Below are 22,297 nucleotides of genomic sequence, written 5' to 3'. Positions count from 1 at the left end.
AAATTAACCTTCTAAAGCCCTCAGAAAAGTAACAACAATGCCTTGTGCTGGAGAGGAATCTCAGCATTTAGTATCAAGACTATTCTTTGTAAAAGGCAAAGGATCAGTGCACTAAGGTGCACTTTCTAAGATCCTTAAACTCATCCTGTACTTCTATTAATTTGGTTTATCTACTAAAATAAAAATACCAAAAAATCTCATTTTCTGAAAACTTTTCTTAAAATCTGTCTCACTCTCCAAATCCAACCTCTAACGAATTTTAAACTTACTACTTCCAAATCATTACAAAAATCACTATTTGGCAAAATGGTCTGACCAACTATGGCAAGCTGCTATCCACTAAACTAAAAACATACTAAAAAAAAAAAAAAGATTAAAGGCCATGATGTCATGATAATGTCTGCTTAATCAAGTCATGAAAATTTCACAGTAGGCCGCATACTTCTATCAGAAGTTCTGATCTTCAGCAAAGATTTTAAGATTTTGACCTAAAAATCTAAAAACTAAGTTGAATAACTGAATTAAATACATTATCCTTTCATCTTACAAGCTGTACATCACTTTTACTTCACAAATAAGAATGTAGCACCGACTGAAAAGATCATGAAGTTACCAGTTACGATACCATGGAATTCAAATAGAACAGCAAAAAGTAACTTCTAGTGTACCTTCTTTGTAGCACTAAGCTCAACAACAGTTAATTTTTAAATACTTAATTTTAAGTACTTAACTGGATGAGTAACTTAAGATGTCAAGCTTCTGACTGCACGTCCAACATGCACATGGACAAATTTAATCAAAGGTACCTGCTGACGTAGAAGCATTTTTCCTAATAAACTGCCTAGCAAACGGCTATCCCTTAAAGCAGCACTAAACTCTTCTACAGGGAAAACAGCTAATCTACTGTTCTGAAAGCAATGTTGATGATGATGCATGTGTGCTTATAAATGAAAATATCCACTGGTCTCCTAAGTTCCTTCTTGTCATCTGTTCACACGACAGCCAAGCTGTCACTACTCCACATTCAATAATAAAAACTGGACACAACACAAGAGTTGTAATGTAATAACACCACTAAAAGATCTACAGGGAGAGCTAGCAGTCATAAATAGGTTTATCCTTTATTAAACAAAGAGAGATGAGTTAAACCAGTTACGGATATACCTACCATACCTTTTATTTGATAATTTCTTCCATCCATGCGCTACTAAAATGCAGAATCCCATGCTAGGAACATACAACACTCGTTCTGCTACTACAAATCCAACAGGAAAAAACAGATTTGATGCAGGAATGAATGGCAGCACTATTAAGCAGAGTGCCTAGAAAGGAAATACAAATGAATTAGTAAGCAAGATTGGGTTGTGACAGACTGTACTGATAACCAGATCTGTTTTACATTGAGACCATTCTGAAAATGGAAACTTAGAACTTGCAAATGACACTCCTTTTTTAACAATCAACAAACGTATTTGGTTTACCGTATTACAGAAAAGAGCAGCTGTATGACAAAACACTAACATGAAATGATCAAGCACAAAACAGGATTTTAATAAGTTACACATACAAAAACATGGCAGTCCTACAATCTTGGACATTATCTTCCATAACAATAAAAATTCTATACCAACTTACAGTGTAAAAAAGCACTTATTTTTACAATGAAATCAGTTTTTAGTTTCTCTTAAAAATATGAATAAAAACCAGAATCAACTACTGAATTAACATCTATGTTAAGACACCAAACTACTAGCACACAAAATACCTAAAATGATAATGAACTCATCAACTTCCTTAACTGTAGCTCTTAGATTGAGTACAGATAGAAAACCATCTGTTTCAAAGGATACAACCTTTTGCTTTAAGTTCTGAGTGACTAAGAGCTTTACAATCTCTGATATCATCAGAAGGTTTAAGTAGTTATTTCTAAATACATGGCATCCAAGTTACAAATAACAAAAACAAAAAATCCAAACCCCTGCATAAACTGAGTACTACTTTTAATAAAATCTCGAATTTTCTAGAAATTTGTAATTAGCAAACTTGTACAAAAGAAAATCAACAGAAAGCATCTTCCAAGCATACTTGGAAGCAAAAAAAAGTGCTGCTGTTTTGCAGACTTTTTAAATACAAGCCATTCACAATGCAGTACAGTGTACAATCTATAAGACTTGTACATTTTTTTAAACAAATTAACTCATTTTAAAACACTGATTTGAAGAAGTCATCTCTGAAGATTTTAAGAAGTTAGTTTTTTCCGTTATTGCTATTTTTTATTTATTTATTTTTAATACAGTAAGGACATTGATCTGAAAGCCCCAAGGTTAACATGTATACAGCAAAACAGTGAAATCCACTGTTTTCCAGTGGGAAGCATTCTGCAGCTCACACAGCAAGTGCCTGGTAGCACTGAGTGCTTACAATCTAGACACGTAATAAAAAGAATCATCCCTAAGTAACAAGGTTTTTGCATGGTCTGTTCTTTTTAAATTTTTCTGATGGCAACATGTTACACAATGTTTTACTGAAATTCTCTTTCAGTCCCTTTGTCTCTCCTTAGTATACTGTCCTTCAAATACAATTTTGTAAGTGACAGGCTCAAAGCTCCAGTAGATAAAAATGTCTTCTTTTCATTCACTCTCTTTATCAGTCTTTCAGCAGGTGCAGAGGTTCAGCTGAAAAAAAAAAAAAAAGTCCCAGTCAAGGCAACTGAAAAACCTAGAAGAGAAAGAAACATTTAGAGTGTGCAGAAAGCACAAAGCACATGACAAACTCTGAAATATGACCATAAACTATGATGAATAAGTGAACCGCCAGATTACTGTTCACAAGGAAATATTTCAAAGACTTAAATGTAAGCACAGAATCAAGTATCAAAGAATTTAGAAGTACTGATGTCTTGGCTGTTACATCACTTAAAAGTTCTAAAGACTTTCTCTGAGAAGCCTAAAGATACTCTCTCTGCTCTTGACATTTGCACAGTAAAAAGCCAAGAAGTTTTTTGATTGAGTACAGATCTAAACATAAGAGAGACATGAAGAAGGATAATAACAAAGCATCTTTATTAGGAACACTAAGCATTTATCAAGAGATAAGCTTTATTAAAATTTTGGTAGCTAACAAAGGCAAGTGTATACCCAAAATACTTCACATCAAAAATAAAAGCCATCACAGCTTGATTCTGGAACCTAGTGAGAAGACATCAAAGTAATTCTAGATCTGTGCTATTTTTAGTACTAAATATTTTCAATATTTATACTGCAACTTATTTTGAAAGGTCACTTACTCTGACAGTAAGTTATCTGACTGTTCACAGGGACTGAGCAAACAGCGAGTATAAAATACTTCAGTTGCTTAAGAGAATTTTGTTTCTATTTACGTCCTTCATTAATGACAAAATAATCAATTATTTCAAGCAGCATAATGTCATTAACATGCCAAAGCATGAGTTCTGATTTGCTATACACAATTCCATTTTTTTTTTTAGTTTAATGTTATCAGTTGAAAAAATAAATTAGCTACTTCAAAGAACCAATTTATCTGTTTAGAACTGTTGCAGTTCTGTTATTTTGAAAAGGCAATTTTAGGACTTATTGCAAAAATAAAAACATGACAAAGTAAAATAGAATGCCATCAACTTACCAAAGTTATTCTTCGTGGACATAACTGGTTTTAAATAGATTATGGCTGAAAATGGGTCCTTCAACTTCCACATTTCTTCTTAGTTCATTCTGTGAGAATACTTGTAAGGAACTGTGGGATGTCCACTGTCACTTGCAGAAGTAGGAGGAGGAATCCATTCTTCTGTCTCTTGTTACACAAGAGACATCCATTCTTCTGTCTCTTGTCTCACAAGAAGTACAACACCCACATCCATACCCAGCAAACGCGGAAAGACATACTGAGACATGCTTGAAGTCTCCCTTCTGTCTTGTATTTTGGATCTCTCTCATATTTTGGTTCTGTCTCCTTTGCATTTTATTTGCAGTGTATAGGAACTGCTGAATCACAGCCCGAACCTCTGACTGACTACCTGAGGTGAGCAATGAGTCAGCCCTAGGAGCACAGGTTAAGGCAATTCACCTGTGCTACGGAAAGGGCTGGAGCCTGGCTCCACCTCTCCTAGACCCCATTTGAGAACTGACTACCACTGGGGAAGGATCTCTTCTGGAAATTGCTCCTGTTGGAGTCTTCTCAGCAAGCCAAGGACCAGGATAAGCTTTCCATCCATTCTTCTTTAGCATGGTAACCTGTTTAGCTTAACTTTCTTGTACATTTCTAAATTATAATATCTATATATTCATTGATTACATGCAAAGTAAAAATAAACATGTCTATTTTTCCAGGAGGCTTGAAGTTGTACTGTTTTCAATCTCATAAAAGAAAGTCACTTGCGAATCTACCTTAGGCTTCAGCATCAGACCTGAGGGTTACAGGGGGCTAATGGAAGAACCAAAACGTGCTAGAGACTGGTAAAGTTCTTTACAAAGCCCTTTATAACTCCATTGGAGTCAGACTCATTAAGAGTTCAAAATAAACAGTATGAACAGTCACACTTTCAATTGTGATGTGTTGAAAGCACCTTTATGTTAGGAGCAATCCATGCAGACAACACACAGAACTTACACCTGTCAGGGCAATAATTTATTTTGGCTAGCAGTCAAAGTCAAGCTTGTATTGGAAGTACTAAGAACTGAGTGTGGAAAAATGCTTTCTAAAAACAAACAAAAGCCTGAAAAACAAACCCTAAGAAAAGCAAAACAAACAAACAAACACACACACAAAAAAACAAAAAAATCCAACCTGTATTCCAACATAGCTATCTGGAAAACTGCTATAAACTGTGAAAGATTCAATTTCTTCATTTTAAAGATGGTATTACAACTCTCTAATACGTAAAACAGACAAGCCACAGTGAAGAAACCTTGTAACAGAATATCCTGTATACATCAGGATATTAATGGTTAATTGTAAGACAACACGGCTTTCACCTTACAGTGTTGTTCAAAGTTATAAAAAAATAATTTTAAAAAATAAGAAGATTATATACACAACACACGTATATATGAAAAGAACTTTTGTTAAATAGTGATTATACTATCTTAAGCCTCACTGTAGTTCACAGCCTTTACTTAACGATCTCAGAAGACCTCATTATTATATTAGAACTGTGTTAGGTCATGACATGAATTGAAGTCTGTCTGAAGCCTGCTGATTAGCAGAGAAATTCTTACTGTTTAATTGTGCATAAATATTCCCACCCATTTGAAACTTCTGTTGGCTAGTTACATATTAAAAAAAAGCACATTTCTACTAAGAAAAGCTTAGATTATGCGTGCAGATCTGTTGCAAGCATAATTGCATCACTGACTTAGAACATAAAGAACATGCTATTAGCTAATCATTCATCTTATGAGATTCTGCAGTAGCAGCAACCCAAACCTTTACTTCTTAGATGAAAAATATTTTTCATTTGCTCCACTTCCTCCAAAATACTCTTTCCTGAGAATCCATTTCAATTCCAAGATCATATATTAGCAAAAAAAAAAAAAAGGAAGTGATTTTTTAGGTTGACAAATCTAGTTTTCATTTAGAAAACAAAAAAGACTAAAGAAGAGTGCTTTTATTAATGCTGAAAACTCCAGTTTTCTAGCCAACTTCTGAATATTTCAAAACAGCCATAATACAGTTGGCAAATAAAAAATAGCCATATTTATTCTTGTTTATTTTACCCCATCTCATCCCTGACACATACTTAATTACAATTCAAAGGGTTAACTGCTATAACAATTTTTCTCTTCTCTTACATGTTCACTCTAGTCCAGAAGAAGATACATCATAGTGTCACCAAAGATTAGGTAGGTGATGAAACATCCTAAGCCAGTTACACTCAGGGAGAAGAAGGATTAAAAAAAAAAAATACGAATGCATCAATCATACCATCAGTACAGTCTTGGAGGAATCCCCAGGATATCGGAGACTGAAGACAGTCAAAGATCCCAGAAAGCAAAAGAATGTAAGGGTGGCAACATTTCTGATGTCTAACAAAGACTCCACAAGTGGGATAGTTCCCATTGTCCAGTCACAGCATAATTCTGAGGGGTTGAGAAGAAGCCAAGCATTTACAGGGAGGAGGTAGTTGAAAGTCAGCTGCCTTGCTGGAGATGGACTTACAGCAGCTGGGTTATCAAACCTAAAGAAAAATAAAGGAGAAAAATGAGCTTTTAATGAAAGCAAATAATGATCTTCATTGATTTTAAGACCAGAAGCAAGCAACTCTAGATCACAGCTTGAACTGCCAATTACAGCTTCGTACTTACGTCACTCTGGAAGTAATGTCTCCTATTTATTTCCGTGGAAACTACAACAGATACAAATAGCACAATAACACTGTTTGACAGAGACAATTCTCAGCCACAGAACACAGTTTTTCAAAATCATCACTACCATGAGCTGATCAAGACACTCTTCATTTTGTGGTGTGACCGTTGTGCACTGACATCTGGAAGTGGCTTGTCTTTCACACTGTTGTCACCACTGCTTCACTGTACTCACATCTACTGTCTATCTCCATAAAAATTCAGCAAGTGCCAATGGGTACCATTTTTTCTGCATGGAGGAATTCAATGACACCTTTGCATTTATGCACTTCCACATCAGATGCCATTTTATCACACTCCCCCTCTGCTGCCATCTGTCACATGGCAACAAAATGTAGCAAAATATTGGCGGGAAGATTCAGCGTCTACTGCCATACTACCAACATCTGCTTCTGATATTGTGAGCCAACATCAGAAAGTAGAAGGTATTAGTTACAGAGCAGCCTTTGCACAATAGCTCTTGCACTGATCTTCCTGCATTTGTAAAGTGTGTACCCTGGTGACTCATGCATGACATTGCATCTTAGCATTGCAGGACAGAGCCTTCTCTGAAACACTTTAAGAATTGGGAATGTTTAGGAATGTAACCGTTCTGTTTTAACAAACTGAATGATTGCTTAAGGAAACAAATGTTTGTTGATTGATTGTTTCAACAATGATTTACAGCCCTCTTCCTGAGAGTTGCTCCATTTATCGTTTTAAAAGTTTTTGAAAGTTCTATCAAGGAAAAACATTACACTTTTATATTATTTCACATTTTCACAGTAAATTACAGTTTTTCTGTTCTACCAGTATTCATATACATTTATCCTAGATTCTGTACGTGAAGATACACGTGTTCTCCATAGAAAACAAAACAATTAATCATATGTAGACAAGGAAATACTTGTTAAAAGTTCTGAAGTACTCAGACAAGTTTCAGACACGAAGTCAAAAAAGAAAAAAATCCATAATGAAACTTAATTTCTACATCATTAGAGCTAATTAGCAACCAAAAGGTTTTTTTTTTTTTTTTAAACAACATCTTTTTAGACACCTTAGGTAAATGCATCTTTGACCGTTTTATTCAAATACCATTAAGTTACATCTTATGTATCAGTACCCGTAAGCAAGACACTTTCCATTACCTTGTAAACACTGGAAGTTGAGACTGGATAACCTGGACTCTGACAACAACAAGAAGCAGCGTACTAAACATTAGGACTATGAGCTTCAACAGTGTTTGGAGCATGGAGAAAGGAATACTGCCCTTTCCTCGAAGAATCTGAACAGCTGTATCCCACAGAACTGGCAAGGTATACTGCAAAGGAAAAGGTGTTGTTAATCAGTGTATTCATTAACTTAGGTAAATAAAAGGTATTTCATCTTTTTTTGACTTGTTTTTCTGTAAAAGCATGCTTCAAATACTTAATTCATGTTTCTGTTTTCCACATGCCCCACTCCCTAAGTGCACCATTCTAATAAAAACAACTCTACCTAGATATTATTACTAGCACTATCATAGCAGAACTCACTTTCCTTTAATACTGTATTTTGTACTGACAGATGAAAAAGTGTTCCATCCTCAAGCACAGAATTCATAAAACAAAGTATGACCATGAAATAAATTTTATTTTTTTTTTTATTAGCTCCTTTGAAAATTTGTCCAATGAACAAAATATCCAGGTACAGTAGAAATACCTTATTTCTGATCAGCCATGGCTTTCAATTTTACTCCTCTACTGCACTAACCTACCAGTCCCTGACTCGAGTGTTACAATCTTGAACATTATGTAACCTGATTTCTTCCCAGTGCACCAACTTCGTTGCCTGTGCCTTCATTTCTTGCACTAGGGACAACTTATGGCTTCACATACACTGTCTAACTGAAGTACAGACATTGATAGGTTCATGCTACACTTACACTCTCAGCAGAAGACTTTGTTTACATTTTATCTATTCTACTCAACTGACCTGCACAAACTTGTTAAAAAATTTTAAAAAATTAGATTTAGATAAAAAGTTACTTTGAAAAATAGAGGCGTGAAAAGTATGGACACATACAGATCATTCCTTTAGAAATCCAGTTTGAAAATGACATGCTTATTCACTTGACACATAAAGCCAAATAGTTGCAAACAGATTTTTTCCAATTACAAGTATGTGTAATTTTAGCCTTGAGCATGCTAAGGTAGACAATCTTTCACCTTTTACAATATAACAATTCATAATTTAAATAATTAAGGAATAGTACATTCAACATATTTTCTTGCATTATTTATATATATTTTTAACTGCCTATGAGTTGACTATTAAAAAGTCAGTAAGTCTTTCACTAAAGGAAAAATGCTTCTCTAAAGAAAAGTTCATATATGGACTTAGCAAAGCTCAGCATGAAGCCTTTAGATTAGAAACTGAAGTAATTCTTAAAGCAACAGATTTCATTAAAGTAATACTGATTCAAACAACATACTCCAAAACATCTAGTTATTCATAAGAAACTCATGAAGTGCATCTTCAGAATGTATGTTCTCTACTTTAAATCCTTTAACTAAAGGATTTAAAAACAAATCTCCATCTGTATGTACCTCAATACTTTAATCAAGACTTATACAAGTCTTTGCAAGCCTTAATAAACTAAAACATGAGGTTTTCATACAGATATGGGATTCCTTCCTCAAGTAATTCAGTAATATGTTTCCTATGTAAAAGACAACTTAGAAGGCATATGAATCCCTGTCCATGATGAATGTATTTTAAACATCAATTAAGTCAAAAAGAACATCTGAAGATTTTAATGTAACTACAGAATTAGCTTGAGCTGACAAAATCAGTGATGAAATATTATGCTTCTATGTCTTCAAGGCCTTTTTACAGAATTCTTGAGAAGAATCTGAATTTCAACTGCATCTTACCCCTTGAGCAATAAATACTTCATAGACACAGCATATCCCCACCACTGTAATTCCTTGTTCTTTACACAGTGTTGCAACAGCTACTAGAAACACAGTCAATGCAATGGGAGTCCACACTGCAAATCAAGAAGACACAATTGAAAATGTTTCATATTACAACAAAAAACTTAGTAAGTTAACCTGAGAGATGAAGACTGATTCTTTATGTTTGAACATGCTCTATAAATTTACCCAACATGTCAGCTGTTACTCAAGGCAACATTCCCAGTCTTATTCTACAGAAAATTATTTACAAGTTACCAGTTTTAAAACTGCCTCCCTTAAAATGAAAGAACTAATTAAAAGGCAAAGGTTGGATCTCTTGATAAGAAAGAAAAAAAACAATCTTTCCTAACTCACCAGGATAACTTTTCAAATGTATGTTTTAAAGGCAGTCATAAATTTTCACAAGGTCAAACTGACTCTGGAAAAGTGATAAGCCTCCTACACCTCTACTGAAACTCTGCAGCTTACTTGGGACCAACTGAAGGATCTAAGAATACTTCCACCTGCATTCAATGGAGTTAGTACAAGAATCTCTGTCATTAGAGAACTCAAGGTTTAACAAAACATTTTAAAAAATGCTTTAGTCTTGAAGAAAATAAAACGCAATTTGTGACTGGAAGTACTGCTACAGGGATATTATGGGGTTGATGGCTTTTGGGACATTCTTTGATATTTGCTTAATAACCAGCATATGTGCATTGCCATTTTAAGAGCTCTTTATCACTAATACAGAAATTAAGATACACATATTTGAAGATCATTTACCTATGGTATTATCTGGTCCTTTAGATTTAGTGTATGATAAAAATGCAGCTAGAAAAAAGATAGATGATAAAAGCTCTGCTCTGCCCACAACTCCAGTTACCTAAAAGAGAAAGAAGAAAAAAAAAAAACAAATTCTAGTTGGCTTCTAGTATTAGACTAGCGCATGCCAATATTTGGGATATGAATAAACACAATCTGTAAACTAGAAGAAAAGTTTAATAAGATCAAGACTCCTTTCAGTTCAATCACAGCTGAAAAATAAACACTACGATATAGGCATCCTTCAGATACCTGATGTACCACCGCTTATAAGTACCACCATAAATGAGATCATTGAGAAATGCTATATTGTCTTATCTTCAATAATACCAGCCACAAATAGCACTTGAGGCAGAATTTGAGTAGAATAATGACTTTATTTGAAGTAATACTTCAAATAAACTGGCTTTCATCAACAAAAATTCGAGGAAGATCTTGTCACATTCACTTACACACCCTGCAAACAGTGACATACAGAAACTACAATTGTTATTTTTATCCATGCCTTTTTAAGCTGAATAAATGGAGCTGAATCTGAAAGAAGCACTCACCTAAGTGATGCTACAAAGTTATATGTACACTGATGTCAAACTGAGTAGTGAAGGTAAAGAACGGCTCAGGCTTTACTACAGGTTTGACAATTTTTGGAATGATAATTTTGCTGGCAATATTAACATTACAGGTACTGCCCTCTCTCAGTAGTTGGACACAGAGAAAAGGATTCTACGAAAATGTGGAGAAGCACTACATTAGTATCTACTGTAGTAGCCACTGTTCTAACTATAGTATCATTTAGGACTGCCTGTAATGCATCTGATTACTCTTGGGTTCTTTTTGAGCAAACAAGTTGAAAGCAGCGTACTATAACAAGGTAGACAGTCAAATTTGGCTACAAAAACCTCATAGCTCACCATGTAATTACGATGATGCTCAAATGTGACTCTCGGCCATCCAGATTGTGCTAGAAATTTTTATAGCTAGGTACATTCCTGGTCAAGCACGATTGATCCAGCACAGCATTAACAAGAAAGTAATTCAATATCCAAGGTCATGGTGTTAAAAAAACATTCAGAACTGACTTTGAAATCATTCTCTGTTGCTTCCATTGGCAGTACAGTTCACCAAGTTTAAATTTACCAAAGGACTCACTGAAACATGCACAGTCACAAAGCATATTTCAAAACTGGTATGGCATCAGTAACTGTGTTAACATTTTGGGTAGTACAAAGGTACTTGTTTCAAAACTGTTTGGTCTCAGATGTTTCAAAGACTCTTGGTCTGCACCACAAAATTGTCCAGCATGAAGTAGAATTCAGATCTGCTGAAGGAGATCATAGGTAAAGTAAGTTTGCTGGTGTGCCTCCACAATCCCGAGCCAACAAAAGAGAGACTATTTCTGGATACAAAGCTGACTTATGAAGAGAAGACTCCAGCATTTACAAGGTTACTTGACATCCCTTGAGCTCAGTGGGTGGTCAAAATGCTTCTGGCCTGAATGGACACAAGCTAGGTAGAATGTGTGAACTGGAACTCAGAGACAAGTACAAGTGAGATGGATGGCATTTTTCAATCATTTTTCCTCAAAAATGATATATTACTTTCTCAACAGCCCATTTTCTCTCTCAAGTCAAGCAGAATTTTTTCCCCTCTATTTATGCTGTTCCACTAGATTTTCCAAGACTTTTGTCTTTTTTGCCCTTTGTCAACAGACAGGAAAAGGTTTGATATTGCATGTATTATATCTCCTATTTCAAACTCTTTTGTAAAACAATAAGACTAAATTGAAGGAATTAATTTCAGATACATTTCAAATATCCAGCAAGATATCTGAAACAAGAAGTACTATCAAATGATATGAAAACTAGGACTGCAACCTTTCTAGAGTTCTTATTGAAGTCTGAGTAAGTCACTTGACACCCAAATCTAAGATTCTAAAATACAGTCAGTTATTACCTCATTTCCTTATGCATAAACTACAACTTTCAAATACAAGAATCTTTTCTTAGTTGTACGTTACATGGCATTCTCCATGCAAACACTAGAAAGAATAAAATGCAGTATGTCTCAAAATCAGAAAGCTTAAATTTAAATGTAGGGAGAAATAAATTATTTTTCTGTTGAGTACCTACATACACAACAGCAGTGGAATCTCAAGACTATATAAAGGTTTTAAGTACAGCACAAAGTTCTAGTAATTGTGCAGTGTTAAAGTGCCCTCATGTGGCTAACATCAAATACTGCACACATTACTATACTATTTTGCTTCAACTGTATTTTATGGCTTCATAATACATTGCATTAAAGAATAAGCTTGCATGGTTTCACAAGCCTTATGCAACTCTTTGGTAATTCTATTGCAAGGTATTAAGAGCAGTTAACTGTGTTACTGTTATCTCAAAAAGAATCTGACAATTCAAGCAAAATAAACTAATGGATTCATAGAATCATACAATGAAAGAAGTGAAAAAAGTATTACACAGACACAAATCAGTAACCTAAGTCACTAGCAACTTGCTAATGCTCCTATAAAGATGCTATCACATTTACTATAAATAAGCAAAGCCAAACTTTGAAACTTAAGCATGTTTTTTTTCAAAGAAACAGAAAAGCAAGCAGAACTAACACATTACTAACCCTTCCTTTCCCCAATAATTTATTTTTTTAGAAATTTAACTTCTGCAATTTTAAACATGCATTCATTTTCTTACAGAAAGGACATAACAATAGCTCAGATAGCAGCCAATTATAAACACTCTGAACTTATTTTCTATAAAAATTTGCTTGAAATACATAGATGTAGTTTTCTGAATTTCTACGGAAAGAGATTTCTGACTTAACAAGAAAGAAAGATTAGAACTCTGGATGGATATGTCCTGAAGTAGAAACCTGTGTTCAAAAACGGCAAGCTGTGTCCAACAGGCCAAGAAAAGGTCTCTACATTACTTCTATGATATAAAAGTTACAGGATTATTATCTTTATGAGATATTCACTCCTCAACAAGAAGGAAAGCCACAAAGGACAAATTTCCTTCCCTGTGCTCTAGAGAAATTCATTCAAGAATTCAGGGCTGTCCAATCTGGAACCCAAAATGGTATCTGCACCTGTGAATGGTGATGGGTATGGTGGTGATGGGTGAACAGTTGGACTCAATGATCTTAGAGGTCATTTCCAACCTTAATGATTCTGTGCTTCTAATATTTACAATTTTCTGAAAGCTATGTAACAACATAAGAGAAAAAAGAGTTTTTGAATAGGCTTTGCAACGAACGTGAAGTGAAATCTAGGTGAGCCAACCTACATGATACGGAAGGAACAACAGAAAATTCTACGTATCTGCTTTATCATGGTTTCTCCTGGAAACTTGATCAATCACATGAAGATTTACTTCAAAATATTGCTAGAAGACTGGTTAAACATCAAATAGCATAGAATCAGGCAGTTTGTATAAATACTGCTTTCCACTGCAGAGAAACACTCCCACAGAATCAATGGAAAGGTAAATAAGAGGCATATGTATTTCTTCGTTCTGATGTTCGTTCAAACAAAGTTAAACTAAGTTAAATGCAGTATAGCAGTAACAATACTACCAAGAGTCTTACTAGCAGGATATACTGGCAAAAAAAAAAGTAGAACAGGCTCTGTGATTAGCTATAAGTAGCTTGGCAAATGAACTGAACTCATGAAAATGAATTGAGAGGTACTGATAGTACTTGTAAAACACTACATCGCAAAACACAAATATTATGTGAGCTAAAGCAGTCATCATAATAAAAGTGAAATGCTCACAGAAGAGTCTCAAATTATTTTATAGCTAAATGAATGTTTCTTTACTTATTTCTCATTAGCTGCATGAACGTCAAACAACTCAGAGCATTAAAGTTGGTCATCTCTACCACAATTCACAAATAGCCGAGTAAACAGTAAAGAAAAAATAAAAAATCACACACCTTTTGGATTTACTGTATGCAACCATTTATACAAAATGCAACATCTAAGCTTAAAAATTGCAGTTTGAACAAATCAAGCACATAGCAGGTTTACCTACCGCTTCAGTATGTATTGGGTGCACTGCAAAGAGCAGGGATGCAACTATGCTGCTCTGGTTGTCCAAGAAAAGCTTACAGACCTTGAGGAAGACTACACAAACCACCCCGTGAAAGACGAGATTTAGGAAGTGATAAGAAACTGCATTTAACTCGCTGAACAAGTAGTTAAAGCGAAATGTGAGAACTGTGAGGGGTCGGTAAGATTTATGACTCCGCTCCTGAAAGGAAATAAAAAAAATGAGTCACAACCATTTTATAATAGTACATTTATTCCAAAATATCTTTTTAAAAATCTGTGCTCTCAGGATTTCCCCCCACTATTCTGACATCTACCTTAAAAATAAAGACATGAAAATTAGTAATACTAACAATGAAGTACAGTGAATGAAATGAAAACTAAATTGAAAATACAGCTGTCGAAACAGAGAAGTTAACTCTAATTATTTTTTCCATCTTCCCCACAGTTCCAATGTATTATTCAGGTGCTTTGATCAATCTCACATTTCATATTTTAGAAAATAAAAATTCTGGTGCACTCAGATAAATGTATTACCTACATATTCTTAATATGTGTACCAGCCTATGTGCACATATGAAATGTGAAATTGCACATAAATATGAAAAACACTGAAACTGCACAAGATGTGAAACATAATTTAAAAGTCACAAACATTCAAACTAATCTGAGTTTTGCTAAGTTTCATCAGACCTTTGTTTGCTTTCTAAGTGCAAAATCAGATCTGGAATTTAGGAGCCCATGTACTCTGAATGACTACAGGATTGGCTGTCTGAAAAAGTCTGGAAGCTTTCCTTATACAAAAATTACATATCAAAGCCTATTTGTAGATCTAGAAATTATTATTTCATAATAAAATTGATGTATATTACAGACATGAAAAGGTGAAGATTACAAGGTGGAAAGTCATTTAGGCAGAACATGTATGACAGTCTTTTTTTTTCTTTTCCTCATGTGTCCATCAATGGTATCATGTGTGACTTTCCAAATTTTATGTAAACCCTTCTGGTACTGCTGCTTAATGATATTTATTGACAACTTTAATGCCAGTGCAGCTTTTCAAATAAAAATGTAGTGACTCAACATAGACTACTAACCAAAAACTCTCAATCCATAACAATATACTTACTCAAATGAACATAATAGATTAAATCCCTATTCTCCAAATCCTAGATTTGTTGTTTCAGTGTTATCTTTCCTTCCAGACAAACACTAAAAATAAATACTATTCTAAGTCAATGTGTATGTGGGAGAAGGGAAAATTGTCAAATTTGTCTAATTTCTGTACTAAAATTAGGTAACACAGAAACCTGAAGTATTTTCTTATAAGCTCTTTTACTGAAAGGAAAAATTACAAGAGACATCTACTCCTAATCCAATAGTTCAAAATACAAACATCATCAAATTCCATCCAACTGTTTTAGTGTGGTTAAAACCACATTAGGGAAAAAAGTGTAAAAATTGTCTGTATTTTTTTTCCCCTATTTCGTCTAAAAGTTCCACAGACAGTTTACCTCAGACATCGGAGTCCCCCAGAAGTCATTCTGAAACAGATTTTTTAATGGAGTAGAAGGGTGCAAATCTTTGTTGTCCAAAATTGCTGAAACATCATCAAAAACAAAGCCACAAAAGAGACTGTTCCAGTAGCAGGCTGCCACCACACCAACTATTAGAGCCACTTCCTTCAGGCTTATTTCAGCCATCTTCTCTAAGATCTTTCATGGACAAAAGCTGCAATATTCAGACAGATAAATGGGCAATTTCACTGAATAAACACTATACTTGATAAATAAAATCAAATTAATATTTTCCATATTTTATAAGTTAACGATGTTATTCACCTAAAAATCACTAACAGATTTTTTTTCCTCAAGTCTTATTCATTTTATCTAATTCAGTGTTTAAAATAAATATTTTCATTAAAGAGCTAACCCACCAACCTAAAAAGCCCTCACACAAACTGGATACTTGTATTACACATTGATACTACTGCATTTCACGTTCTACTACTAAGACCTAAAACTGGAGATGACTTGGGACGTAATTTACAGCAAAAAGCTGTGTAACTGAAGTGAATGTTGCAAACTGGAGAACTGAAAATTAGGCACTCTAGAACCCTGAATAAATTAACATGCTGATGGCTTACATTATCAGAAGGGCAGACAATGCATTAATGATTTGCATTTTTTAGTTTAAAAGTTGTTTCTAATAAAAAGTTTCAAATGCAATTAAAATAACATACTGCAAACATTCTGAAGGACGGGAAACCTGTAGAGAGTAATAAATAAAGGCATTCAAGAACTGGTACAGAGTAACTGTAATAATAACAGAAGTTAAACTTACCATTGAAGATCTCACTTAGCTCTTTTGCATATTCTGTAGAAGCTCATGAAAAAGTCATTTTTTCCTCAACTGTACCAACTTCTCAGATTTCAATGAATGTTCATGAGCGTTCTGTCTTAAAGAAAAATAGCACGTAAAAAGAAAACATTAGAAGTGAATCTTATCTCATCTTGCATAAACTTCCTAATCCCTTGAAATTATTAAATAGTAATGTTATTAATAGTAATAGTAATATTATGACTATTTCGTACATAATACATAGGTGGTCAGGTCAAAAGTTGAAAGCATCATTTATCGGGTTGTTTGAAAATAATATTCTTGGGCACAGCAACCACAAAATGACAGATCTCTATTCTTGATGAAGAGAGAAGAGGGGGGTCAGCAAAATTGCTATCTTGGAGTTCCAGAGGACAGACATTGGGTGGGAGAGTCCCTTAGGAGACAGTACTGTAGAGCAAAGGGCTCCAAAAGGTTGGACGTCCCTCAAGAAGGAAATCTTAAAGATGCAGGAGCAGGCTGTCCCTGCATCCTGTAAGACAAGACAGCATGAAAGAAGACTGCCTGCCCAAACAGCAAGCTTTTGCTGAGACTCCAGGAAAAAAAAAAAAAAAAAAAAGAGTTTACCATCTTTGGAAGGAGTAGACAGCTCAAGAAGAATAGAAGGATGTTGCTAGAATATGCAGAGGGAAAATTAGAACAGCAAGAGTCCAGCTAGAACTTAATCTCGTCACCATTGTAATAGGTAAGCAAAAGTGTTGTTACAAATACATTAAGGAGAGCCAAGGAGAATCTCCACCCTTTACTGGCTGCAGTAGGGAACACTGCCACAAAGAAGAAAAGGTGAGGTACTCTATGCCTTCTTTGTTTCTAACTTAAACAGTAAGAACAGTTATCTTTGGGGTACTCAGCTCCTTGAGCTGGAAGACAGAGTTAGGGAGCAGAATAAAACCTCCAAAATTTAGGAGGAAACTGTTAGTGATTGCTACTCCACTCAGAGTCACAAGTCCATAAGGGCAGATGAGATTCATTTGAGGGTACTGGTGGAGCTGGCAAAAATGACTGCTAAGCCACTTTATGTCATCCATCAGCAGTTCTGGTGAAACAGGGAGATCCCAGATGACTGGAGATTTGCCAACATGATGCCCATTCACATTGCCCATAAGGGTTGGAAGGAGAAGATCTGGGCACTACAGGCTTGACAGCTTGACCATAGTATCAGAGAAGGCTATGGAACAGATCTTGAATGTGATCACACAGCACATGAAAAACAATCGGGATCACACCTACCCAGCATGGGTTCATGAAAGGTAGGTCCTGCTCGATCAACCTGATCTCCCTCTATGATTGATTGACTCGTCTGGTGGATGAGAGAAAGGCTGTGGATGTAGTCTATCTAGACTTCAGCAAAGCCAAATACCTCTGCCATGGTATTCTCCTGATGAAACTTGTAGCTCATGTCTGGAGCAGGTGTACTCTCCACTGGATAAAAAAACTGGCTGGATGGAGGGCCCAGAGAGTAATTGTGAATGGAAGTATACATATAGGCCTACGTTTATGAAATATGATGTTTCAAAAATTAAGGGACAAAGTAATACTGCCATGCAGAACCAACATTAAGAATTATTTAAATTCAACATTTAAGAAAATGCATCTCTAGGTGAGCTGTTTTTAGTGATCTGAAACTTCTTTGTTTATTAGCAGTATAAGTCTACTGTCTGGTTGGAGCAGCAAGCCTTTGTAGATACTAATTTGAATCTCAAAGAGTCAAACAGGTAATTCTTAAACATTCTTAGTTCAGAAATATATAATGCTACTGAACTGGAAAGAAAATGAGATCGATTCTTAAGCAACCTCTGTCCAAAGGAATGAGTTCATCCAGTCGACTGCGAACTCAACTACTTTTTGAAGGTTTTTACTTTTCTGTACACAGAATATGTTAACACAACTATTTTACTCATGCCTTAATCTTAGGCAATTCTGGTGCTTTTAAAATCTTTCATTTTTGTTCTGAACTTCTATTATTTCTTCCAGCAAGAACTCACTCTAATTTTACACCACTACTGATCACACTGTTCCTGACTGCTACACTGACCTGCGTGCAAACTATAGAGAAAATAATGCTGTTTTCATCTGGATGTAAGAGAAATCTTAGGCACAGAGAGCTTAAGATTTTGGCTGCATCCCAAGCCTCAAGTGACTTTCCCATCACCAGAAAGATAAGTCTACAAATAATTTTAAATCAGAATTTTCTTATATGTCACTTGTCCTTCCCTACATCTGCACGTTTCAAATGTCACCAATGCAACTATGTGCTAAGTTTGTTCCTTCAAAACAACTATTTGATCCACAGACAATTCTTAACTTACTAAATTCACCGTAAGAAGTAAACACCACAAAATACATTTTAGCAACAAGTCACAGAATCACAGAATTGTAGGGGCTGGAAGGGACCTCTAGAGAACATTGAGTCCAACCCCCCCGCCAAAGCAGGTTCCCTAAACCAGGTCACAAATGTAGGCGTCGAGGTGAGTCTTGAATATCTCCAGAGAAGGAGACTCCACCACCTCCCTGGGCAGCCTGTTCCAGTGCTCCGTCACCTCACTGTAAAGAAGTTCTTGTGCACATTTGTGCGGAACTTCCTATGCTCCAGATAGTCACACAAAGCAGTGCTTGAGCTGCTGCTAGCCTCAAACTTTTGCAGTGTGCAGAAGCACCCTTGGCAGTGAAGAACACATAACAAATCTGGAAGAATCCCCCATCTTCCATCTTATAGGGAAGGTGAGAGAAAAATGGGAAAAGCAAGGTGATGAAAAAATGGAAAAAAAATGCAGCGCAGATTCTTAATATCTGCTCAGTTGCACTCTGACATTCCAGGGTCTTATTTTCTTGGGATCTGTGCTAGAAAACAAATCAGGGAAATTACTTTTTACATCTGGTCTGTCTATAGGGTAGTGTAATGTTCCTGCTGAATTAAAGTGTAACTATGGAAAAGATGCTTCTGTGGTTCTTTAGTTAAGCATGACAAGGAAAGAAAGGACTTCACATCAGAAATGCTACTTTTATCTACTCTACAACTGGGCCCATCACCAAACTCTGAATACGCAATGAGTTGAAAATGTAAGACTAAAACTGAGTGAGGCTTATGAGAGTTCAACTGTACTTGTAAGTGAGACAAAAGCAAATCTGCCATTAATCTCAGAAGAAAATAGTAATTACTATCTGGCAGCCAACATTCTCCATACCAATTAATCTGTTGTTACATTAGAAAGTAAGAAGCCATATAAGGAGTACACATGACAAAGAAACTCATGGATAGCAGATGTGCATGAGGTTGCTGAAGCCTTGATATGACTGGGCTGCTAAAGTGAGTCATGGTGAGTGAGATACTTTCCCTTTCTCACTCAACAGGCATGTTTAAATTTGGAAGAAACCCAAGTATGGTCTTGCAAGTGTTAGTATTTTACCATTTTCAGTGATGGAGTATTGATAAATATCTGTAAAACATGCTGTTCAGCAACTTGTTTGTTAATAAAGGCTTGCTGTGAGGGAGAATACCCCGGCTTTCAGTTGGGATAGAATTAATTTTCTTCCTTGTAGCTGGTGTGGTGCTGTGCTTTGGGTTCAGGATGAGAATAACATTGAGAGCACTAGCATACTGACATTTTAGTCCTTGTTGAGCAGTGCTTACACTAAGTCAAGGACATTTCAGCTTATCGTGCTGCCCTGCTGGCTGAGAGCAGACGGGGAGAGTTAAGGGGTGGACACAAGGAGCTGGAAAGGAAAAGAAACAGGACAACTGACCCTAACTGGCCAAAGGGATGTCCCATACCATATCCTGCCGTGCTGAAAAATAAAACCAGGGAAGCTGGCTCAGGGAGGAGCTGCTGCTGCTTGAAACTAACTGGACATCAGTCAACTGACATGAGAGTCCAACCTTTTGGCTTGCGTGGGACACATTGAGCAAACAGAAATTATCTTGGGCAGCACACACAAAGGTTGCTCCAAAAGTGATGCCTCCTATTCATTTCCATGTAAACTATAACAGATATAAAGAGTATGACAACGCTACTTGATAAAGATCTCATTTAGCAAAGACTATTTTCCAACATAGTCATCACCATTAACTATTCATTTTTCGCAGCTACAAACAAGAGCCAGCATGCTGCACTCAAAAATCTGCACCAATGGAGGAGACACACTGTTGCTGCAGTGACATCAACAAGTATTTGAAATATTTTTTCTCTTTCTTGAAATGTGACACGTATTTCAACAAGCAAATTTGATTTATTCATTAAGCAACAGAATAAAGTATATTTTACTTTTCTTATGTATTCCTTTACTACCTTAATGAGTTTCTAGAAGACAAGAGAGTGGCTAAGGTTTACTATTCACATCCACACAAAGACAAAAAATAATTTATATTCAGAAAAAAATTAAAATTACAATCAAATAAAAATAATGAATTCTCCATTTCTTCTTGATTCACACCTACTTTCTAACTTTTACTATTATAATGTACATAGGTTGCTCCAAAAGTACATTTGTTTCCATAGAAACTACAACAGCTACAAAGAGCACAGTAGCAGTATTTGATAAAGAAAACTCTAGCTACAAAAAACTATTTTTCAACATAGTCACCAACACTAGCTATGGATTTTCATCAGCAATGAACAAGAATCTGCATGTTACACTTCTAAAAAGCCGCATGAATGACTGACATGTGACTTGACTTCACTGCTGCCATTACTGAAACGCACCATCTGCAACCTCACCACGCTCACATTCACTGCTTGGGCTCCACAAGCTTTCAGCAAACATCAATGAATGCCAATGGGTGCCCTTTTTTCTGCACAGAGGAATACAGTGGCATGCTTTTACTTCTTATGCACTTTTACATCAGACACCATTTTGCTGGTGCCCCCCTGCTGCCATTCGTTATATGGCAAGAAAATGTAATGGAATATTGGTGTGATTATTCAACCTCTACTGACATACCACCAACATCCACTTCTGACACCATGCTTTAAAATTAAACTTAATCTTCAACATTTTTTATTGAAACAGAAAAAAGCAACAAAAATACAGAACTAGTGGAATATCTGGCTTTGTTTTTGTGAAAATAGCATATCAGGCTGGTAGCTGTAATTCCCAGTGAGTTCGTCAGATTTTTCATGACATTTTTTTGTTCCTATATTTCATCCTTGAAAAACAGTTATTCACTATCTGGTACGCACCACCAAAAATGGATTACATGAATAAGGCACAACTGCAAAGCAAGGAATGTTTTTCTCTGCTAAGATGGGGCCCATAAAAGTAAAGAGATATGGTCAGATTTTTCAGTTGAACATCTGAAACATTAGTGCAACTCATTTTGTTCCGTTTGAACAGAATGGAAAGCAAGGCATCATGTTCACTTGACTCTGTTTAGTCAGTGAATCAAAATGCACACAATTTGATTCACTGACTAAACAGTCAAGTGAATGCACACAATTATTTGCCATAACTTGAGTTAGCACCACACTTGCCTCCCTGTGCCCTGGTTTCAGCTCAGGCAGTGTTAACAGCACACTAATGTTTGGCTGCTGCCAAACAACGGGTGTGCTTTAAGGGCTGGGCCAGACCACAGTGCTATCTGTGCCATGGGTTTGATGTGTCTGGCTCAGCAGGTGGTGACTGACTGCATCATACATCACCACTTTATATATATGTATGTAACTTACATATATATTATATATTAATTATATATTATATATAATATATTACTATTT

At 35.6% G+C, this 22,297-nt stretch overlaps 1 protein-coding gene across 4 annotated transcripts in view; it reads right to left on the bottom strand.

Annotated features, from left to right (window-relative positions):
- Window positions 1-22,297, bottom strand: part of TMTC3 (transmembrane O-mannosyltransferase targeting cadherins 3) — a 37,067-nt gene that overhangs the window by 9,477 nt on the left and 5,293 nt on the right. For 2 of the 4 annotated variants that reach the window (XM_042889677.1, XM_042889680.1), the window contains exons 2-9: window positions 16,530-16,644; window positions 15,701-15,917; window positions 14,170-14,388; window positions 10,085-10,184; window positions 9,275-9,390; window positions 7,508-7,680; window positions 5,941-6,193; window positions 1,174-1,322 (exon numbers count right to left, since the gene is read on the bottom strand). In XM_042889677.1, coding sequence (XP_042745611.1) covers window positions 1,174-1,322; window positions 5,941-6,193; window positions 7,508-7,680; window positions 9,275-9,390; window positions 10,085-10,184; window positions 14,170-14,388; window positions 15,701-15,889 — 1,199 coding nt within the window. In that variant the 5' untranslated portion in view covers window positions 15,890-15,917; window positions 16,530-16,644. The remainder of the gene's footprint in view (window positions 1-1,173; window positions 1,323-5,940; window positions 6,194-7,507; window positions 7,681-9,274; window positions 9,391-10,084; window positions 10,185-14,169; window positions 14,389-15,700; window positions 15,918-16,529; window positions 16,645-22,297) is intronic. The other 2 variants (XM_042889678.1, XM_042889679.1) reach the window with 1 other exon arrangement.

The sequence above is a fragment of the Lagopus leucura genome, unplaced genomic scaffold, assembly GCF_019238085.1.
Source record: "Lagopus leucura isolate 7727_CA_CO unplaced genomic scaffold, USGS_WTPT01 Super-Scaffold_100159, whole genome shotgun sequence".
Lineage (NCBI taxonomy): Eukaryota > Metazoa > Chordata > Aves > Galliformes > Phasianidae > Lagopus > Lagopus leucura.
The sequence above is the reverse complement of the archived record's forward strand: the minus strand, read 5'-3'. Positions and strand labels throughout refer to the sequence as shown.